Source organism: Coffea arabica, chromosome 4e (assembly GCF_036785885.1).
Source record: "Coffea arabica cultivar ET-39 chromosome 4e, Coffea Arabica ET-39 HiFi, whole genome shotgun sequence".
NCBI lineage: Eukaryota > Viridiplantae > Streptophyta > Magnoliopsida > Gentianales > Rubiaceae > Coffea > Coffea arabica.
This window is the reverse complement of record NC_092317.1, coordinates 3,310,202-3,330,799: the sequence shown is the minus strand read 5'-3', so window position 1 is coordinate 3,330,799 and position 20,598 is coordinate 3,310,202. Positions and strand designations below refer to the sequence as shown.

General features: G+C 36.3%; 1 protein-coding gene and 1 long non-coding RNA gene across 4 annotated transcripts; both read left to right on the top strand.

Moving 5' to 3' along the window:
- Nucleotides 1-5,952: 5,952 nt before the first annotated feature.
- Nucleotides 5,953-14,923, top strand: LOC113742437 (topless-related protein 4). Of its 2 annotated transcripts, none has more exons than XM_027270271.2 (26): nt 5,953-6,176; nt 6,282-6,400; nt 6,516-6,695; nt 6,791-6,904; nt 7,835-7,993; nt 8,096-8,273; nt 8,402-8,525; nt 8,754-8,866; nt 9,036-9,156; nt 9,323-9,432; nt 9,532-9,601; nt 9,989-10,062; nt 10,184-10,279; nt 10,354-10,449; nt 10,974-11,101; nt 11,209-11,443; nt 11,528-11,692; nt 11,772-11,870; nt 12,043-12,186; nt 12,626-12,736; nt 12,811-12,990; nt 13,152-13,280; nt 13,375-13,470; nt 13,689-13,877; nt 14,144-14,310; nt 14,392-14,923. In XM_027270271.2, exons 2-26 carry the CDS (start codon nt 6,321-6,323, stop codon nt 14,588-14,590), a joined length of 3,357 nt encoding a protein of 1,118 aa, XP_027126072.1. In that variant the 5' UTR covers nt 5,953-6,176; nt 6,282-6,320; the 3' UTR covers nt 14,591-14,923. The 2 variants fall into 2 exon arrangements, with proteins under 2 accessions (XP_027126072.1, XP_027126071.1); XM_027270270.2 differs by having other exon boundaries at nt 8,988-9,156.
- A 2,757-nt stretch (nt 14,924-17,680) lies between these two features.
- LOC113741839 (uncharacterized) lies at nt 17,681-19,311 on the top strand. 2 transcript variants are annotated; one of them, XR_011813447.1, is made up of 3 exons: nt 17,681-17,818; nt 18,805-18,926; nt 19,083-19,311. It is a non-coding gene; the product is annotated as an uncharacterized lncRNA (long non-coding RNA). The 2 variants fall into 2 exon arrangements; XR_003460736.2 differs by lacking the exon at nt 17,681-17,818 and having other exon boundaries at nt 18,786-18,926.
- The last annotated feature ends 1,287 nt before the right edge of the window (nt 19,312-20,598 follow it).

Sequence of the window (20,598 nt, the reverse complement as noted above, 5' to 3'; positions counted from 1 at the left end):
TTGCAGAGGCCGTAGTCTACGAAAATCACAGGGCAATCCTCATATGTGACAGTTATGGAAGATTTGACTCTAGCACAACAGATTTACCGTTGCTCCTGTGTTGGGACAAAAATGTTGCACCGTTGTTGATTCATAAATGGATCACGTAAGGGAAGCAGAAATCAACATTGCTGTTTTACAAGTATCACCTCGTGGAATTGTAGAGCTCTTATACAGTATGAATTAGTACTTTTGTTTATCAAGAAAATGAAAATGAAACACTAGTAGTACTCCGCTAATAATGTTCTTTTTTTTTTTTTTTCCAACCAGCAACATCTACACCAATCCTACAGGCTACAAGTTAGTGGAAGAGAAACGGTACTAACTTCTACATCACAAGAATGCAACGCTACACAACTTCTGAACCAGGTAAAATGTAGAGAATTGCTTGTTAGTAGAGGTGCAAATTAGTCAAATTTAATTGAATAGATCACGAGTTTACTTGGTCAAAACTCGACGTTGAACTCATGTTAATCAAGTTCATACTTGAGTTTGAGCAGATTGAACTGCTTGACGATCATAGTTTGATCCTAGTATGTGAAATTTGAAAGTTTGTCGAACTTCATATACACGCGCATATATATTATTTATTAGTATAAAATGTCTACTATATCCCTTATTTAAAATAAAATTATACAAAATATAAATTTATATTTTTTTAAAACTCAATTAAGCTTTATTGGGTTCGATTTGCATGAGTTTGAGCATGAGCTCGACTTTCAAGAGCTCGACAAGTTCGAACTCGAATTTAATGTAATACTCGAATTAGAGTTCAATTTTTTTTAACTCGAGTTCGATTCAACTCGACTTGACTCTACTGTAACCATGTAGCCACGTTGGTGAGGAGTTCTAGATTTAAAAAGAATAACCCTAAGAAGTGCATGTTTGAGATTCAAGTTTTAACCTTGGGGAACTACTTCTACAGCGAGGACAACACCTTATGTGCGGCTGAATAAAATGATTCAAAATTTGATGATTGCCCAATCTCCAGTTGGTACCAATTGGTACGCCTACAAATCATTGATGTCAGAGAATAATGGTGAGATAAGTTGACAGCCGATGGTAGAGACTTGTTCATAGTTAGTAACATCCAGAGATTAAAAATTAATGCAGCCACACTAAAGAGGGATTACAACAGCTAATGCCCACTTCTCATGCACATTCACTCAGCTACTTGTCTCTTCTTATGACCTTCCTTTTTTTTTCTTTGTGTGTGTGTGTGTGTGTGTCTCTTGGCTCAAAGCCTTAAACATGGTTAATAAATCAAAACTAACTGCAAATCCACTGAGTTTATCAAGGTGATTATCTTTTGATCCAGTCTTTGAGAGAGGACGAACATTCGACTGGAAGTCGATGAACTGTGAATGGGATATTGTTGAAGCAGTTCATATAAGTTTTGAAGCCAGCACGCAGCAGCAGGTAGGAGTGAACTAAAGGACTGGTTGGAACTTCATATAAGTTTTGCATGGTGCCAAGGGTTGTGTTGTGTTTTGTTCTTTTCAGAAATTACCAAACAATATGACATCTGCTGGATTAGAGATTTAGGTTGAGTCCATTTAAACACAGCTCATGATCTAGACCAGACCCTCTGCAGTGGAGCGGAGTGAATGTGGCTTGTTTGTCACGGTCTGGAAAAAGGATAATTACTAGTTTTTCAATAATTTGCCGCTAATCTCGTAGCCGCATGCGAGATTACATTTGAGTTACAGCTCATTTTGATTAAGCCAGGGATCACAGCTCATTGCTGCGCTGGACCAAAGATGTACGTGGCTATGGTATGGTATGTTGCCAAATTTTGTAAGAGTTAACTATCACAAGACAAAAGTCTGGTAATTCATGACAAAACTTAAAGTTAGCAATCCGTTCTCAAGTTGCACCATTCGTGCTCGTGCATATAACCTAAAGAAATTGGGTACATGGTTGGATTAACTTCGCTAATTTCAGGCATAGTAAATGATCAAACGTGGCTTTGTTCAGATTGTTGGTTTTGTGGAAAACTTTTTTTGAATTTTTTTACAAGTATGTCGTTAACATGTCATTTAATTATTATTTTACTTCGCATACACTTTATTTAAAAAAATTATAACTATTTTCTAATGAAACTCTCAAAACTTCTCTCTCTCTCTCTCTCTGTATATTTGTATAGACACGCAGACACTCAACTGACCTCGGGCCGTTTGTGGTCTTAGGCTTAGGGTTATGGCCTGGGGACTTTTGGTGGTGCGGGCCGGGGGCCTATGTTTCCCTCAGTATTACTAATGGACATGTCTCATTGGTCTATTACTAGTTTGGGTTGAACGAGAAAATTCCAAGTCCAGCTAATGCCCACATAGTGATCAACTGGTCAACCCTTAGGAAACTTTGTAGTCTGGGCTCCCAAGTCAATGTATCATTTGCTCAAATTAGGCCTAAGGCCCATTCTCTTCTATTAGACTACTAACTGTCAATGTCAAGTGGTATCGTCAGTGAATATTCTCGTGCTTACACAATCCAGAAGAATTAAATAACTAAAATGAATCAATTTTGTGTAAATTGTGTTTGTTACATACAAAAAATTTATATAAAATTTTCATGAAAGAACTTTGATTACATGATTATAGTAATTTGGTAGTTGCAATACTTAGAGTGGCTATGAGTAGTTATATTGGCAAAATGTGATTAGGTGATTAGGGTAAAAATTAATTTTTATAAAGGTAAAATCGAAGTTCAAAAAATGACAAAAAAATGTTTACAGCAACTACCATTACTCTAGCATTATATATTGTATAGCTTTTTATAAAGATAAAATTAAAAGTTCGAAAGATGACAAAAAGTGTTTACACAAACTACCATTACTCAAACATTATATATTGCATAGATGTTTCTCCTGGGCCAAGTTTTTCTTTCTTTCTTTCTTTTTTTTTTTCGCTTGAAGGCAAGTACATTCAACTTTTATCAATATAGAATCAATTTTTTGCTTTGATAACCGATTAAATATCTTTTTTCTTTTGACATGCAATTCTCATCCAAAATTAATCTGATCAACCCCTTCTATATTAGATATATACTGAAATATATCATTATGCTATGCTTTCATCTATCTATTTTCGTTTTCTTAAAATGTGCTTCTCAATTTGTACTTTATAGATCTATTTTAGAGGAACACAGGATGGGAATTGCAATAAAAATAAAAACGATGAGAGTAGCATTTTTACCCCTTTTCTGAAAGGGAAATTTGTCAAATTGGTCCTTAACATTTATCAAAAACACTTTTTTAGCCCCTAACATATAAAATCAGCCAAAATTGTCCCTCACATTTAAATTGTGATCCAATTTGGTTCTAATGCTCTTTTTTGCTCATTTCTCTGACTAAAAATAGCACGCCTCTCTCACGTGGTCATATTTTTAGGAGCAAAAATGAAAAACTCATTTCATTACCGGTTGAAAGAAGCAATCTTTCATTCGTCTAATCGCCTCACTAACCCATTGAAATTAAAGAGGGAAAACACAGTAGTAAGAAATTGGGAAGAAGAAACTAACATTTGAAGAGTAAAATGGAGGAGGTGCAATGAAATTTATTCTTTGGAAGGGTGCAAGGAAACCTCCTTGGAAGGGTGCAAGAGGGAACAAGTGTGCAAGGAAATGGAATCTCAAAATTCTCAACTAATACACACGGAGATTGATCCCGTTCATCCTCAAGTCCGAGAAACTTATATCCATGTCCTGACAGCTTCAAAGTTATCAAGATCCTCACACACTTTAGCGCTGGAGAATAATAAGCATCTATTGGCCAAATTTATTGATTGTCTCATGTATAATGTTATGGAGCTGCAAGAACATTTTCCCAGTTTCTCGGTTCTGGTGAAGGATCAAATGCTAATACTCCATGAGGGAGTAAGGTTCCTGAGAGTTCTCTTCAGGCAGCAGCAAGAGAAATTCGACGGGCTACATGATCAAATGAAGGATCTGATTGAATTTGTGGCCTGTGATGCAGGAATTGTGATTTTATCCCTTTCAGCAATAGGAATGAAAGAAGATTTGGCCAAGGAAACAGATCTTGCATTTTTTCATTTGGTCAAAGTGCTCAAGTTCATTATGGCAGAATTACACTTCCAAGTTATGCTTGTTAATTAGGGGATGCAATTTAGGGTTTCTTGAAACTGTAATTTGAGGGAGAAAGGTGAGAGGGGGGGTAGTGGTCCCCTATCCTTTTACTTTCAACCGGTAATGAAACTGGTTTTCCAGTTTTGCCCCTAAAAATATGACCACGTGAGAGAGGCGTGCTATTTTAGCCGGAGAAATGAGCAAAAACGAGCATTAGGACCAAATTGGATCACAATTTAAATGTGAGGGAAAATTTTGGCTGATTTTATATGTTAGGGACTAAAAAAGTGTTTTTGATAAATGTTAGGGACCAATTTGACAAATTTTCCTTTATGAAAGGATAGTAATGATGGAGAGTTCGAAAAAAAATGCAGAAAAGCTGCAATAAAGAAAGATAGAGGAAGATGCATGAGCTTAGAAAATTATGAAGAAAGTTTAGTTTAGGTTTGAAAAGTGAAAACTGCGAGATTATGTCATTCGGCAGAAGGTAACAAATAGTACCACCTAACAATCAGACTTTTGGTTCACTTGGTCGCCCTGGAAACCATTACGCCAAATTAGGTTTGACAAAAGTCGAAGACATAAAACAATTTTTTTCCACTGTGTTAGGAGGGCACAAGGCTATCGAGGGTTAATTTGTAGCCGTGGAGTACATGAATTTAGTGGGAATACCTTCAAGATTTTAATAACACATTCTAACAAATTGTATCCTTCCTGGTTAAATATTTATACAACTTCATAATCGGTCATAGGAGTACAATTCTTTGGCAACGTGTTTGGAAGTTAAGTTTTTTTCTCAAGTTTGTCTGATACAAATTTTTTAAAACTTTAATTACAGTAGCTTCAAAAAACTTTTCAAAGTTTTTAAACTATACACTTCAAGATATTAAAAAAAATACACTACAAAAATTTTTTAAAAAACTTTTACAGTAAATTATAATAAAATTTTAGACAAACAATCAAAAAATTCATCTTCCAAGGGCCGAACCCCACCTTATCAAGTTTTCATTTTCCTTCCACTAAATTGAGTTAGTTTTGGAAATAACGAACCTCATTTAATAACCGCTTGACTATTCATGTCATCATTGCACCCTCACCCAAAAATTAAAAAGGAAACTTGCTGACTAAATCCCTGGAAAAGTTCATATGAGACTCGTATAAAATAATGATAATTACTCGTAATTACGTTGTACAAATAATTAACAATGGATTGCAGTTTATTAGTGAGTAATATGTTACATCGTTTAGAAAGAAACAATTAATAGTTCTGTCCTTTCCCATCTGTCAATCCAGTGGACCCTCCACAACATCACCAGTGACATCATTTTTCATCACGGAATTTCACCCATTTCGGTAGTGTCCATCAGCTATAGTACTTGTTAGATGTACCGTGCAAATTCCTCCCCTTCGACGCTGATAAAAAGTCATAGCCTCACAGGTTACGTCGCTGTTATAATTTTTTTAAGGAAGTGAAATGCTTTCGTCTACATTTTCCATGTTTTCGATTCACGCAAATCTTGCCGCTAATAAGTACGTGAGCTTATCACCGCCAAGCCACTTGGCTTATCACGATGCTTATCAAACTAAAGTATCTTTCTCACGACCGGGACCCGCCGTTACTCAAGACCCACTCGCGCTTGACTGCAACTGTCTCCGATCCCGATATCCACGTGGCGGATAAGCATGTATGACAGGTAGTTGGACGGACCTTTTTCAGAACTGACACGTGCTTTTGATGAGGTCAAGTTAACCACGCTCTGAAAGGGCGCGTGAAGGAATTTAGGATTGTTAGAAGGCAGAGGAGCAGTGGCAGCTAAAGTCCCTTTACTGGGTTCTCTCTCTCTCTCTCTTTTTTTGTTTGGTTGGTTATTTCACTCGGCTAAACGATTTAAGCACAAAAAGGAAGATTTAAGAAACAAAAAGAAAGAAGAAGCACAGAAATTTCAGAAAATTGGGGAAAAGAAGGAAAACTTTTATTTCTTTACATTTTCCCCACCGGAGTGAGATACTCGTCTTCTGATTCCTCATCCGAATTCTGCCTTTTTTCCCTTGAGGTGCGTAGATGAAATTGTATACCGTTTTGTGGCTTAATTAAAGCATGAATTGAATTGGTGTTGGTTTATGTGAATAACCGTTTGTTCATTTTTATTCAATTGAAGTGGGATTTTGGTGGATCTGCGAGGGTTTTGGAAGAAAACATGTCTTCGTTAAGCAGGGAGTTAGTGTTTCTAATCCTCCAGTTTTTGGATGAAGAGAAACACAAGGAAACAGTTCACAGGTTTTTTTTTTTTTTGGGGTTCGAAATTGATTTTTATTTATTTATTTTTCTTCTTGAAAGAAATGGTATATTTCTAATGATTTCGGTCGGATTTTTTGATTGAACGGTTTGAAAGGTTGGAGAAGGAGTCGGGGTTTTTCTTCAATATGAGGTATTTTGAAGATTGTGTGACAAATGGAGAGTGGGAGGAGGTAGAGAGTTACTTGTCAGGGTTTACGAAAGTGGATGATAACCGATATTCGATGAAAATTTTCTTTGAGATCCGAAAGCAGAAGTATTTGGAAGCACTTGACAAGTAAAGCCTCCGGTCCATTTTGAATATAGTTTTTTCCTGGTTATTTTTTTATATATATTTTTTGTTTTAACTTCTTTGATGTTTGATGTTCACAGACATGATCTGGCAAAGGCGGTGGAGATTCTCTCAAAGGATTTGAAAGTTTTCTCTACTTTTAACGAAGATCTTTTTAAGGAGATCACACTCCTTTTGACATTGCGCGATTTTAGGTATGAATTAGTGTATCTCTTGTGCTGCATTCGCAGAGGAATAATGCTTATGATGACTGGTCATGTTTATCAGTTTGTAGGATATAATCTTTTAGTGATTCAGTATTTTAAACTAAGAGCCCTACTATTAGACGTTTGAAGTGAAAATTGACACTTGGTTTTGAATCAAGGAAGATGTTCATAGGTCAAATCGTGGAATTGTTTTGGAGGTCAAATCGTGAAATGGTACTGTTTTGGGGGATTTTTTCTTTGGAAGGGGGAAGGAAAGAGAGAGAGATAGAGAGAGAGAGGGGCTGGGGGTGTTCGGTGAAGGGGATCATTTCTTTTTTGGTTGTTTTCAGAAAAAGAGTTGCTTTTCAAGCAACATGTGTTGATTAGGTTACATCTAAAAGCAAATGATGAAAACCCGACGACTGATGTTTTTCTGTGCTGTTATTAAATGCTTCAATCAGCCCTCTGTTGTTGTATCGGTGTCAATTAAGGGGTTCTGGATTCTCCTCAGTCCTCTGTTTTCTGACTTCATAAAGTAATATACTTGGCTGCACAAGCAAATGCTAAGTAGAAGGATCAGTACTTTGATGATCAAAATCGTTACATTCAGAGGTAGCTAATCGGAAATCTGGTAATCCAGTTAAGGTTAACAATGGTGGAAAACCTTTTGAAAATGGAAAAGCCTGGCCTTAGCTTCTAGCTATATTTCTTTGGTAAACAGGATGAGTAATAAAACAGTCAGGGCATTTTAGTTGCTTTTCATGGTTTTGAGTGGTCTTGTTCTAACAGTGTTATTGTTTGGTAGTTTTCCTTGCCATCTTCTAGAAGAGGAAAGATGGTGAAACTATAGTGGTTAAGTCTTTATTCCCTAAAAGTATGTAATGGTTAACTGAGAAGCCTGATTACTTTGGCCATTAAATGAATGACGTCAAATTGCAGAGAGAATGAGCAGCTTTCAAAGTATGGAGATACCAAGTCAGCCAGGGCTATAATGCTTGTTGAGCTGAAGAAGTTGATTGAGGCAAATCCCCTCTTTCGTGATAAGCTTCAGTTTCCTACCTTAAAGAACTCAAGACTGCGAACACTTATCAACCAGAGGTATGAGAGTTTGCTTTTTTATAGAATTTTAGTTCTCATGAATTTTGGAACGTCCATGGATTATGCTGATATTATTACTACCTTTTTTGGCTCGAGGAGCAGTTTAAATTGGCAACATCAACTATGCAAGAATCCAAAGCCTAATCCTGAGATAAAAACCCTCTTTGTGGATCATTCATGCGGGCAACCCAATGGTGCTATACCACCGTCTCCTGTCACTCACCCATTGATAGGATCGATGCCAAAAATTGGAGGGTTTCCACCAATTGCTGCTCATGGTGTAAGTCTTTTTGAACCAGAGTTAGTTCTTTCTAGTTTATTTCTTAAATGGTGGGGGCATATGGCCTTCTTGTCATTTTTTTTGGATTGGTTTTTGAACAATTTTTGTGTCTGTCTCCATTTTGTCAGCCATTTCAGCCTGGGCCAGCACCTCTAACTGCGTCTCTTGCTGGATGGATGGCCAATCCATCGTCTGTACCACACCAAGCTGCCTCTGTGGGACCTATGGGAATGGCACCTCCTAATAATGCTGGTAATTTTGATAAAACTTGTTAACATTTCTGAAACACTGACTTTTTTCATCCCTGTTTCAAAAGCTCACTCTTTTATTTTTCCCCCCCTGATCAAAGGCTGGAGGACTAGTTAATATTTTTCCTTTTTTGACTGCATACTGTTGTTTCACTTCTTTCCAACTTTGCCATAATGTTCTATAACCATTATAGGTTACTAATGGTTGACTTTGCCTTTCATATTGTAATAGTGTCTCTGGTGAAGCGTCCAAGGACTCCTCCTAACAATCCAACACTGGATTATCAAACTGCTGATTCAGAGCATGTTTTGAAGAGACCAAGACCATTTGGGATATCCGAGGAGGTACATCATGATATTCTGGGATATTAGACCTTTCTGTTGCCTCTCATTTGTTGGAGTTTTTCCCTTAGGTTTCTCCCTGATGTTTCCTAGTGTCAAAAATCTTAAATTTGGTCTGCTGCAGGCCAATGAGCTCACAGTTAATATATTGCCAGTCTCCTATCCTGGACAGATGCACATCCTAAGCGCATATGGTTCGGATGACATACCCAAGACTGTTGTTGCAAATCTTAATCAGGGCTCTGCTATTAAGAGCATGGATTTTCATCCTGTGCAATTGACTTTGCTTGTTGGTCAGCTCCTGGTCTCTTAAGTTAGTTGTTACTTTTTCATGGTCTAAGTAATCTGGGTATAGCTCAGTCTCACTCGAATATATCTATGTTGTGCTAGATTTGGCTTCTTTTGATTTTAAGTAGTCCTTAGTTTATTTTTATTTTATTTTATTTTATTTTATTTTAGTTGGCACAAACATTGGTGACATTGCCTTGTGGGAGGTCAGTACCAGGGAAAGGCTTGTGTCTAGAAATTTCAAGGTTTGGGACCTTGCGTCATGTACGACTGCTCTACAGGTATGTTTTAATGTCAGTGCAAAACTCTTTGTTGACATGTTTCCTATGGATGTTTCATTGGACTATTTATTAAGATTTGCTCTGCTTTGGTATCTATAGGCTTCTTTAGTAAATGAATATACTGCATCGGTGAACCGTGTGATGTGGAGTCCAGATGGGTCCTTGTGTGGTGAGCAATTAGTTTACCTTTTGAGTTTGTAATTCCTATTCTTTTCCTCCATTGTGGAGTGTTTACTTCATGAAATATAAGTTTCCATGGGTTGTTTCAGGTATTAATAGTTAAAATTGGGTTGATAGGTATACCTCTTCATACAATGTGGTAGGTCAAATTAATTTCTCCATCATGAAACTAACACATTGAAGTTCAGTGGAAATGTATCGAGTTTGGTGGATAAAGAATGTTTCATTGCGACTGATTGGACCAAAATGTTCTTTCTTATTTTATGTTAGAGGATTCTAGTTATCAAGTATGCAATGATAATAATGTTGAGTAGAATTGAGATGCAAACAATGTAGTTGTTTCTGGTGATTTATGTTTGTTCTAATGTTGGTCTAGGTGTTGCATATTCCAAGCACATTGTTCACATATACTCCTATTATGGTGGCAATGATTTCAAAAACCATCTTGAGGTTTGTTTTTTCTTTGAGAAACCAGTCATTGCTTTATTTAGAAACGTGGTGTTCATCTAGCTTCCCAAGAACCATGTTGAAGATGCATGGATATTATTTTTGTCCTTTTTTCCCTTTCCAGATTGATGCCCACATTGGTAATGTCAGTGATCTTGCTTTCTCTCACCCCAACAAACAACTAGCCCTCATAACTTGTGGAGAGGACAAGACAATCAAGGTTTGTATTGTCTGCTTTGTATATATATGGTTGATGTCATTACATTGCAGTTATCAGAGCATGTTTGCGTGCAGGTCTGGGATGCTGCCACTGGTTCTAAGCTGTATACATTTGAGGGTCATGAAGCACCTGTCTATTCTGTATGCCCTCATTATAAAGAAAATATTCAGGTATTTGGTTCTTGGTAGCTTTGGTATATTGAGAGTCTCTGACTTTGCAAAGTTGATGTAAATGTAGTGAATGATAAGTTTTAATTACTTTTGTATTCAACCTTACCTTTACTTTAAATATCATTCTTTTTGGCGTGAGGAGTTATCATTCAGAAGGCATTGGACTGCATTCAAAATTCTAAGGAAGTTAACAAATATAGAAGATAATTATTACTGTCTGGTTCTTTTCATCTCTTGCTTTCTTCTTACTTTAGCTGCTGGTATATTCTATTTTTGGCCTTGGGGGCTGTTATCTCTTTAGTGTTCCTTTTGACCAGCCTTTCTTTGTCTTTATGTTGTTATCTGTTTTTTGTTGAAATTGTTGCACTAGTTTCAACTGTTGAATTGATTTATCCTTGCTGCAAATCTTATTGAAGAAAGTATGAAACATGTAAACTCTTGTTCTGCTGAAGTTCGCCGTTTGTTCTCTGTAATATGTCTGTAAATGTTGTTCCCATGATTGAAGTCCTTGTCTTTTGTTTCAGTTCATCTTTTCTACCTCAACTGATGGCAAGATTAAGGCATGGCTTTATGATCCCCTGGGATCAAGGGTTGATTATGATGCGCCAGGTCGTTCCTGTACAACCATGGCCTATAGTGCGAATGGTACAAGGTAATGTAGTGTCTCTTATAGCTTCTAATCTTGGTTCAGTCAATCAGCTAAGTCAGAGTTGAATTTCTCTGTTAAACTCATCGATTATTTTCCTGGAAAAATTATAGGCTCTTTTCATGTGGTACAAGTAAAGATGGTGAATCATACCTCGTGGAGTGGAATGAAAGTGAAGGGGCTGTAAAACGGTCATATCAAGGTCTCGGGAAGCGTTCTGTAGGTGTAGTTCAGTTTGACACAACAAAGAATAGGTTTTTGGCTGCTGGTGACGAGTTTGTGGTTAAAATTTGGGACATGAATGATACAAGTCTTTTAACAACGGTTGATGCAGAGGGTGGCCTATCGGTAAAAGATAAAATTATCTCTTTTGGGTTTTTCTGTGAGCCAGAGAGTGCCTATATAAAATGATAATATATTAATTTAATGCAGGCTTCTCCTTGTGTTCGCTTCAATAAGGAAGGGATACTCTTAGCTGCATCGACCATTGAGAATGGTGTCAAAATACTTGCAAATGCTGAAGGTGTTCGGATAATACGTGCCATTGAAAGTCGTATAGTTGATCCTTCTAGACTTGCATCTGGATCTGTTGCAAGAGTAAGATTGAAGTGGCACAGTGACTTAAATATGATAATAGATGGTGTGCTTCCTACATTAAATTCATATGTTAATGCAGGCCCATATGATCCCCACATATGGTTCTTCCAGTTCAAATGCTGGACCAGGTATTGGCATTGCAGATAGAAGTGCACCGCTCTCAACTATTGTTGCACTGGTGAGTAGGGATAGCTGATAGATGTTGATGACTAAGTTTAGTCTCTCCTAAGATTTAATGGTCTTTTTGATTACAGAATGCTCTTTTTTTTTTACTTAATTATAATACTCCTCCTTTGAATCGTAAGTTTGAGCAATTCACCTTGCATAACGACCTTTACGAATTTTTGCAGAATGGAGATGCGCAAAGTTTGCCAGATGTGAAACCTAGGATCTCTGACGAAATGGAAAAATTGAAGATTTGGAAGTTGGCTGAAATAAATGAACCATCTCAGCTTCGTTCCTTGCGGCTTCCTGACAGTTTGTTGGCAGTGAGGGTAAGTTGCTGCCAAATATGATCAGCTAGTTGATTCTTGATCAAGTACTAGGGTTACTCCTGTCCTTGCACAGTATAATTATCAATTATATGACATATAAGCTTTTTGTGATTTCTATGTGTACTTGGAGGCAGAGAATATGAAGAATTCCAATAAATAATTTTTTTCCAGTAAATAATGGTTTATGAAGAACAAAATGAGTAGCTTTATCAGTTCTTTGTTCAAAAATATTTTGGGCATATCATGTCTTTCAGTTGGCATACCCGCTGAAGTTCATTTGTTGCACAAAACCCAGACTTCTTATAAGCTTATACATATAATCCTCTTCTGGATATCTCCCCTTCAATAATCTGCAAAAGTTTGAAATGTGGTGCATTGCTATGTGCTCTGGGTTGTAGCATATTTCAATTAGATTATTATTATTAACTTTTCTCTGCAGATTATTAGGTTAATCTATACGAATTCTGGAAGTGCAATTTTGTCATTGGCATATAATGCTGTACACAAACTTTGGAAATGGCAAAGAAATGAAAGAAACTTGACTGGGAAGGTATTTAAACTTTTTATGAGGTCTTGTTTTTACTGCTTCCTTGCTCCTTGCTCAGTGATTGCTTCCCTTTGTAGGCAACTACTGCAGTACCACCACAGCTGTGGCAGCCTTCGAGTGGAATATTAATGACTAATGATATAAGTGAAACAAACCTTGAAGAAGCTGTTCCGTGCTTTGCACTTTCAAAGAATGATTCTTATGTCATGTCAGCATCAGGAGGAAAAATTTCTCTATTCAACATGATGACTTTCAAGGTGGCTGTATTCAATAGACATATGACTTTGTGGCATTAGTTGCAAAATATAATTAGGTTTTTCTTAGTTATTATCCTAGAACTTAAACATATATGCATATCTAGTTCTTTGTGATTATGGATTCTGACAATTTAATCTCGTAATAACTCTTCCTTTTGCAGACAATGACAACATTTATGTCCCCTCCGCCTGCAGCAACTGTTCTTGCCTTTCACCCTGAGGATAATAATGTTATTGCCATTGGCATGGAGGACTCTACAATACAAATCTACAATGTTCGTGTTGATGAGGTGCTTTACCTGAGCTTTTATTGGACAACTTGAGTCTTGTAGTGATTCGGATTTTAGAAGATGCTAATTTAGTTGTTGGTTTTATAATTTACAGGTAAAAAGCAAGCTCAAAGGCCATCAGAAAAGAGTAACTGGGCTTGCCTTCTCCAATATTCTACGTGTCCTGGTATCATCTGGAGCTGATGCTCAGGTAAGTTTGGTTGACTAATAATAAAGAAGGGAACTATTATGTTGGCATGCTTGCGTTTACAAGCATTACTTTTTGCTGGAAAACGGCACGTCTTCTGTTTTATTTCCTCCTTTTTGGGAGATTGAATTATATGATCACATGATTCTTTCCTCAAACCCATCTTGCTGTACTTTGTGCTTATTTATGTTTTAGTTACTCTTGAGCTTTTGGAATTCCAGATTTGTGTTTGGAGCACAGATGGTTGGGAGAAGAAGGTAAGTAAGTACTTGCAAATTCCATCTGGGCGTGCACTGAATCCCCTTGCGCAGACACGTGTTCAATTTCATCAGGATCAAAGTCATATTTTGGTTGTTCATGAGACGCTGATTGCTGTCTATGAGGCATCAAAACTAGATTGCATTAACCAGGTAAACTACTGCCACATTCTAGAGCTAACAATTACACTTAATAGATTACCATGGCAAAGAGTCCTGATTTTGTTTGAATGTCAAGTAGCATAGTGTATGCAAAGTTTAAAAGTTGGATGCTGATAACAGTACAAGAACTAGGAAAAATTTTGAACTGTACTACTAAAAATAAGATTGATTACTTTGTGCAAATTGCCCAGCATTGTCTGGGTGGGGGAGTGTGGTAAAGGGAATGGAAAACTTACAATGACTCTGGCTTATGACAGTGGGTTCCTCGAGAATCAAGTAGTGCAATCACAGATGCTACTTATTCATGTGATAGCCAGTTAATATATGCAAGCTTTGAAGATGGGACCATATGCGTCCTTACTGCTGCAGCTCTAAAACTAAGGTGTCGGATCAGTTCTGCAGCCTATTTACCTCCCAATCCAAGGTATAGCTGGAAGATAATGACTAAATTATTGTTTATGTTGTTTGGTTTTTGACAATGTTGTCTTATGTATGTCCTTTACAGTTCAAGGCTGCAGACACTTGTGATTGCAGCTCATCCATCAGAGGCCAACCAGTTTGCTGTGGGACTTAGTGATGGCGGGGTGCATGTCCTTGAGCCACTGGAATCGGAAGGGAAGTGGGGTAGTGCACCTCCTGATGAAATGGGTTCAGGGTATAGCATCACTCCTGTTGCATCTGGGGTGGAGCAATTGTCAAGATAGCAGTCAACTTCAGCTCTGTTCATGGTTGTATCTGGATAGCTTAGTCTGTCTTCTTATTTGTCCGGGAGGTCTAAACTCTAGTTGACGTAGGCAGCTTTCGCTGTGGCAAGTAGGGGGATGGTATTTTGATTTCAGAATTGATGGTTCGGACTTGGGTAAGTCTTCATAAATTCTATATACAACTGAGAAGAGGTGAGACAATGTTTATATACATAGGTCTAGGAGATAGGAATTAGAATCAACCCTGGGGACATGTCTGAAGATATTTCTTTTCAGGACTGAAGAACATTTGAGCTTTTGTAAGAGTTTCTGTTACATTTTTGTTCTTGTAAATTGCTAGCTTGTGTGTTTGTGTCCAAGGAAATGTCTTTTGGATCTTTTCAGCAGGCGGCAGAAGATCCCTATGCTTGTCATTACGACACTAAGAAAGAACAGTTGAAAGTTAAAAAGGAGCCACAAATTGTAAAATTAGTTGGTGATAGTTAAATTAAGTGGGGCAAAAAAAAGTTGGGAAATCTCGACTGCCGTTGGGTATCAAGTGCTTTGTCACCAGGAGAAACAGGAGCTGGTTCTTCATGCCTGTGTTTGCGTGAGGAGTTTTTGGCGCTTTCAAGATGTTTCTCAATCAAACACAGCAGATGATGATGGTGCTGGCGAATCTCTCTCGTTCCTTCTTTATCAATCTTATAGTGTTATTACACGATCAAAATAAAAAGTAACTGAAGCTGGGTAAAGTAATTGATAGTGGCTGAATGGATGCATCTATTAAAGCAAATCCTCTCCAAGCTGGGTGATTGGTTGCGCCGAAACACACTGTGCGCGTGCGTGCGTGCACGCGTATGTGTGTGTATATATACATACATATATATATATAATTGATAAAATTAAGGAAAATTATAAGAATATTATTATTATTATTATTATTATTTAACAAGTAAATCATAACATAATTCTAACCTTTATATTAGTTATCTAGAATTATGTTAGAAAAAAATTATTCTATTTTGGGATCAAAGAAAAGAAAAAATATAGAAAACAAAATTATGAATATTTTTATTTTGTATTTTTATCAAATTATTTCTAATGAGAAAATAAATGAATCATTTTTTAAATTATTAAAAAAATGAAAACCAAAGATAAAGAAGATAAAAGAGTAAAATAAAATAATTAGAGTTTAAAATAAAATAAAGAGATAGAAGCAGTTCGAACATTCAAACGCCCAATGCCTACACGCATATAGGCCTGTCAATGGGTTGGGTCCGAACCGGAATTTATTATTCCGGACCTGGACACGGACCCGAACCCGGCATACTATATCGGATCTGAATTCGGCCCATTTATCCGGTGGGTCTTCTACTCTATGTTTCGGATCCGGATCCGACGGGTCTCGGATCCGGCTCGGATCCGGGTTGGGTCTGCCCGGAAAAAACCTATCAAAACCTGTTTTGCAACAATTTAAAAATGAAACCTATTTTGCCAAGAATTTAAAACGAAGCATATTCTACAGTAAATTACAAAGACATTCAAAACCAATCACAAATTTAAGTCACAAATTACAAAGTTAAATCACAAATCCCTCACAATAATAGTCATTTCAAAGTGAACCACAAATCTATCTACAAAAGTCATTCCAAAACGACAAAGTCAATATGAAATCCAACAAATTACAACTTCTAAAAGGTCCATTCAAATATTAAATATCAAATACATCATTTCAAGTTTCACAATTTTCTACAACAAAAATGAGAAAAAAATATTTGTAAACTAATTTCTAACTAATAAAAAAAAACCAAATAAGAAAAGAAATCAAATTGACCTTACTCAAATACATCACCCTAATCAAATTATATTGATATATATATATTTTTTAAATTATTAATTTATTTATATCTGGATCCGGGTCATAATTCTATATTTTATATCTGACCCTTTTTTTGTTTGATAAAACGGATCCGGGTCTGGATCCCGATAATAAAATTAAATCCCTACCCGTATCCGGAATAATTTGATGTATTCGATCCGGGTCTGAGTCTAGACCCGGACCGTTGATGGGCCTAACATTAACAACACTCGCACCCATTCAAAAGTCCGAGCACTTGACGCTAGCCTACCAATATGGATATGGCTAAAGACAGAAGTTCCGCACCGCTGTAGCGTCCAGAATCTCTAGGAACCACGTTGCAAACACAGGACGCTCATGTACCCTCCGCCATCAACACGTGTACCTCTGTTCCCCGTATAAAATCCCGTATCCACAATTATATGTGTAATCCCAGTCCCACGCACCTTCTTCAGTGATGTTATAGCAAAGAACTCGTTTCTAAAATCTGGACAAAAGCAAGAAAAGAAGAATAGAACCCAAGAACAATGCAGCTGGCAAGGGAGAAGACGGAGATCAACCCACAGGACACTGGTGCCGAGCCTCAGCCTCAAAGTTTTGGGGACAAGAAAGTCAAAGATCTCATAGTTGACAAGAAAAGATCAGTAGAGGTTCCGTACACAGCGTCGCTGGCTGACACCATGAACGCCCTGATGGCTAACCGGGTAGTGGCAGTGCCGGTGGCTGCACCCCCGGGACACGAGTAAATTCTTAAGTTGTGATGAAAAAATAAAGTTATTCTACAAGAGGTGTGATTTTTGAAGTTAATTCCAAAAGTGTGATCTTCGCATTTGTGAAATGCGAGTTCAGATACTTCGCATTTCACAAATGCGAGGTCAGTCTTTTACGAAAAAAAGAAAAATAAGCTCGCATTCTACTCAGTCTGAGCACAAAGCCAGAGCTCCCAATCGCCATTCAAATCTGTCTCACTCTCTCTTCACTCTCTCCATCCAGCTCACTCCTCACTCTCTCCTCTTTTGTTGAGCTTCCATCTTTCTCGTCAGGCGAAATCTTGGTCACAGCTTGGTCGTCGGAATCTTGCGGCCTTCTCGTCGGAAGCTCTTCTCTTTTGTAGAGCTGTAGCCGTTCTCATCAGGCGAAATCTGGGCACAGCTTTCTCGTCGGAAGCGTCGGAAGATCTTGGCCATTGTAGAGCTTGGACCCTTCTTCGGAACCCATCTCTGCTAGGCAGTTGCGCCTCTCTCCCCCCTCCCAATTTGTCACTTTTACAACCACAACAGGACTCCCCAACCAATTTTGTGTCCCATTTGCACTGCACATTTTCTTTTCACTTGGCAAATGGCTTTCAAATTCGTGACTGTGCTCTGTTACTTAGAAACAGCATAAGGGTATGAATTTTTTTTTTTCTGATTTTCTTTTATTTTTCTGGGGTTTTTCTTTTCTGAATTGAATTGGCTTTTCTGATTTGGCAATTTATTGGGCGTTGTTGTTGTTTCGGCTTGTTGTATTTGCTTTTCTGATTTGGCAATTTTTCGGTTTGTCTCTTATTCGTGGCCGTTGGTGTAATTTGTTGATGCATTTGGTCTCCTGTTTGAGGACTGTTGCGGCTGCATCCACATACTTTTTCTTTTATTTTGATTAATTTTGCTGGAGGTTAGCAGTTAGCTATTGCTTTCATGTGGAGGCAGCATGGGATTAACGTGGATCAATATTGTACTGCAGAAACATGAAAGAGAAAAAAAGGAAAAGCAGCAATCAATATTGCATTGCAGAAACATGAAAGAGAAAAAAAAGAAAAAACAGCAATCTAAGAACCATAGCTAGTTAATGCCAAGTTCTAAGTAGCTAGCTAGCCTACCAAAAAAATAAAATCTTTAAGAAGCCATGCCGAAGCTGCAAAGAAACTTTGTCCTGGCTTTCTTAGTTTTTTTTAGTCTAAAACACCCTGCCTCAAAGATATTAGTTGTCGCATGTGGTGATTGCAGTATATGTTAGGACTGTTGATATGTGTAAATTGCTTAATTGGTTTATAGGTTTGGACTTAGTTAAAGTTTTCCTTAAGCATTTGGTCTGATAGGCTTCATGAAGTTGCCCAGTTTTTTTTACAGAAATGGAGCAGAGGATCTGCCTAGTTGCTGGGCTATCATGCTATTACAATGTCTACACATTTGACTGCTATGTGTTTTATCATAGTCTACGGTATCTGAGTAACTTCTGGTATAATTTCTACTTTTACTGCTACTAGGGACATCTGTACTTGGAAGTACTGGCACCCTCATGCCATCCATGCTAGCTTTAGGATCCATCACACTTTCCTGCAAACTCTGATATGTATGTATTAAATGGTAAAAAGGATTCTCTTAAACATGTTAAGGGCTGGGGCTGGAATTCAACTGCATGAACCATGGAAATCAATGCATCTGCTCTTGTTGAATGTGAGTGGGTTATGATATTAAACAACAATGTTCGAGATCATCTCATGCTGGTCTGATAGAGGTATTATTTCATTCTGGAGTAGTTCTACTTGTTTCTCATTTTCATTGACTCAGATGTTGCAATTATTGGTTTTTTTGTGGAGTATGGCTAATTTTGAAAATGGTAGTTCTACTTGTACCATAGTCTTGTGCTACTAATTTTAATTTATTTTTCCAGTTGCAGAGGATGGACACTCGCTTGGCACGTATCGAGGATCATTTAAGCATTACTCCACCTCAGGGTGGAGCTGCAGATGAAGATGACGATTGAAGCTGCACCATTAGGATCACTATATTATTTGTGCATGGATTTGCTTGCATTTTGTTCTTAATCTGTGGAATGTTGGATGTTTAACTTGATTTTACTTTTTCTATTTTTTAATTTACTAAAGACTTGTGCTTTTACAGTGGTTTGTGATTATTGGCTGACAAGTTGTTGGAAATATTGCTTGGATTAAATGTTGTCTATTTTGGGTTTGCTAATAGGGAGTTTAGTCCACTTTTAAGAGGAGACTCTATCAAAATTTTTTCAAAAAAAATTTATATATATATATTTAATCATAATAAATTACAATAAACAAATAAAATGTTTTTCAAATATCCTAGTGAAATAAATATATGTGGTTTGGGAATTTTTTTCTCATTTAATTTGAAAATGATTATTATGTGATTATAATTTTTATATTTATAGGAAAGTATATCTTTTAATCTATAAGATACATTTATATTAATTATACATTTATAAATATATTTATATTATGTATTATATGTAATATAATACATTTATACATTTACATATTCTTATATAAATATATAAATATATTTATTTATAAATATTCATAAATGTATTATAAATGGATAAATGTATATAAATATAAAAATTATAAATTATAGAAATACGCAAAAATATGTTTTAGAAATACGTGAACAAAATAATCCAAAAAACATCTACAACAAATTTTTTTATATAGTTTTTCAAAAACAACCCCAAAAACAATTAATCCAAACGGACTTGTATTTGAAAAATAAAATGCTACAGTGCTACTTTTTGAAAAACAACCCCGAAAACAGCTAATCCAACGGAGGCCAATGTCATTTAAGAAATTTAACTTTTCCAATATATAATAGCAAATTTGAGAAATTGATTAATCAATTATTAGTAGTATCAATAACAAAAAAATAAAATACTATTCTTGTTCATTCTTATTTTTAATTTCACTGCAAATAATAATTGCTAACTTTTCTTTTTTATGTGGTATATAATATGTTACTTTTAATATAAGTAATTAAGTAGCTACGAATTCTCAATTAGTTTATAGATACTTAAATTATTGAATTACTAGATTAATACACTTTACAAAAATTGTTGACTTACTACATTAATACACTTTACAACATCAGCTACATATATTTTTTAATAACAAAGAGTTTATGATAAATTATTAAGAATGAATTTAACAAATAAACAAATTAAAAAAGTAATTTAAAAAATATTGAAATTTTTTGATGCAATTTTCTAGGAATTCGTATTTATCGGATGCATACAATCCAACCAAAAAGCTTGCTAGTTTGGTTACGATTTATTGCCCCAAATTATTATCAACTATTGATGTCAATATTAAAGGATCTTTTTTTTCCCAGTTGTGATGAATTTAGAGCCTTAAGTAGTAAAATTTGTAGAAATTTGCATTGCA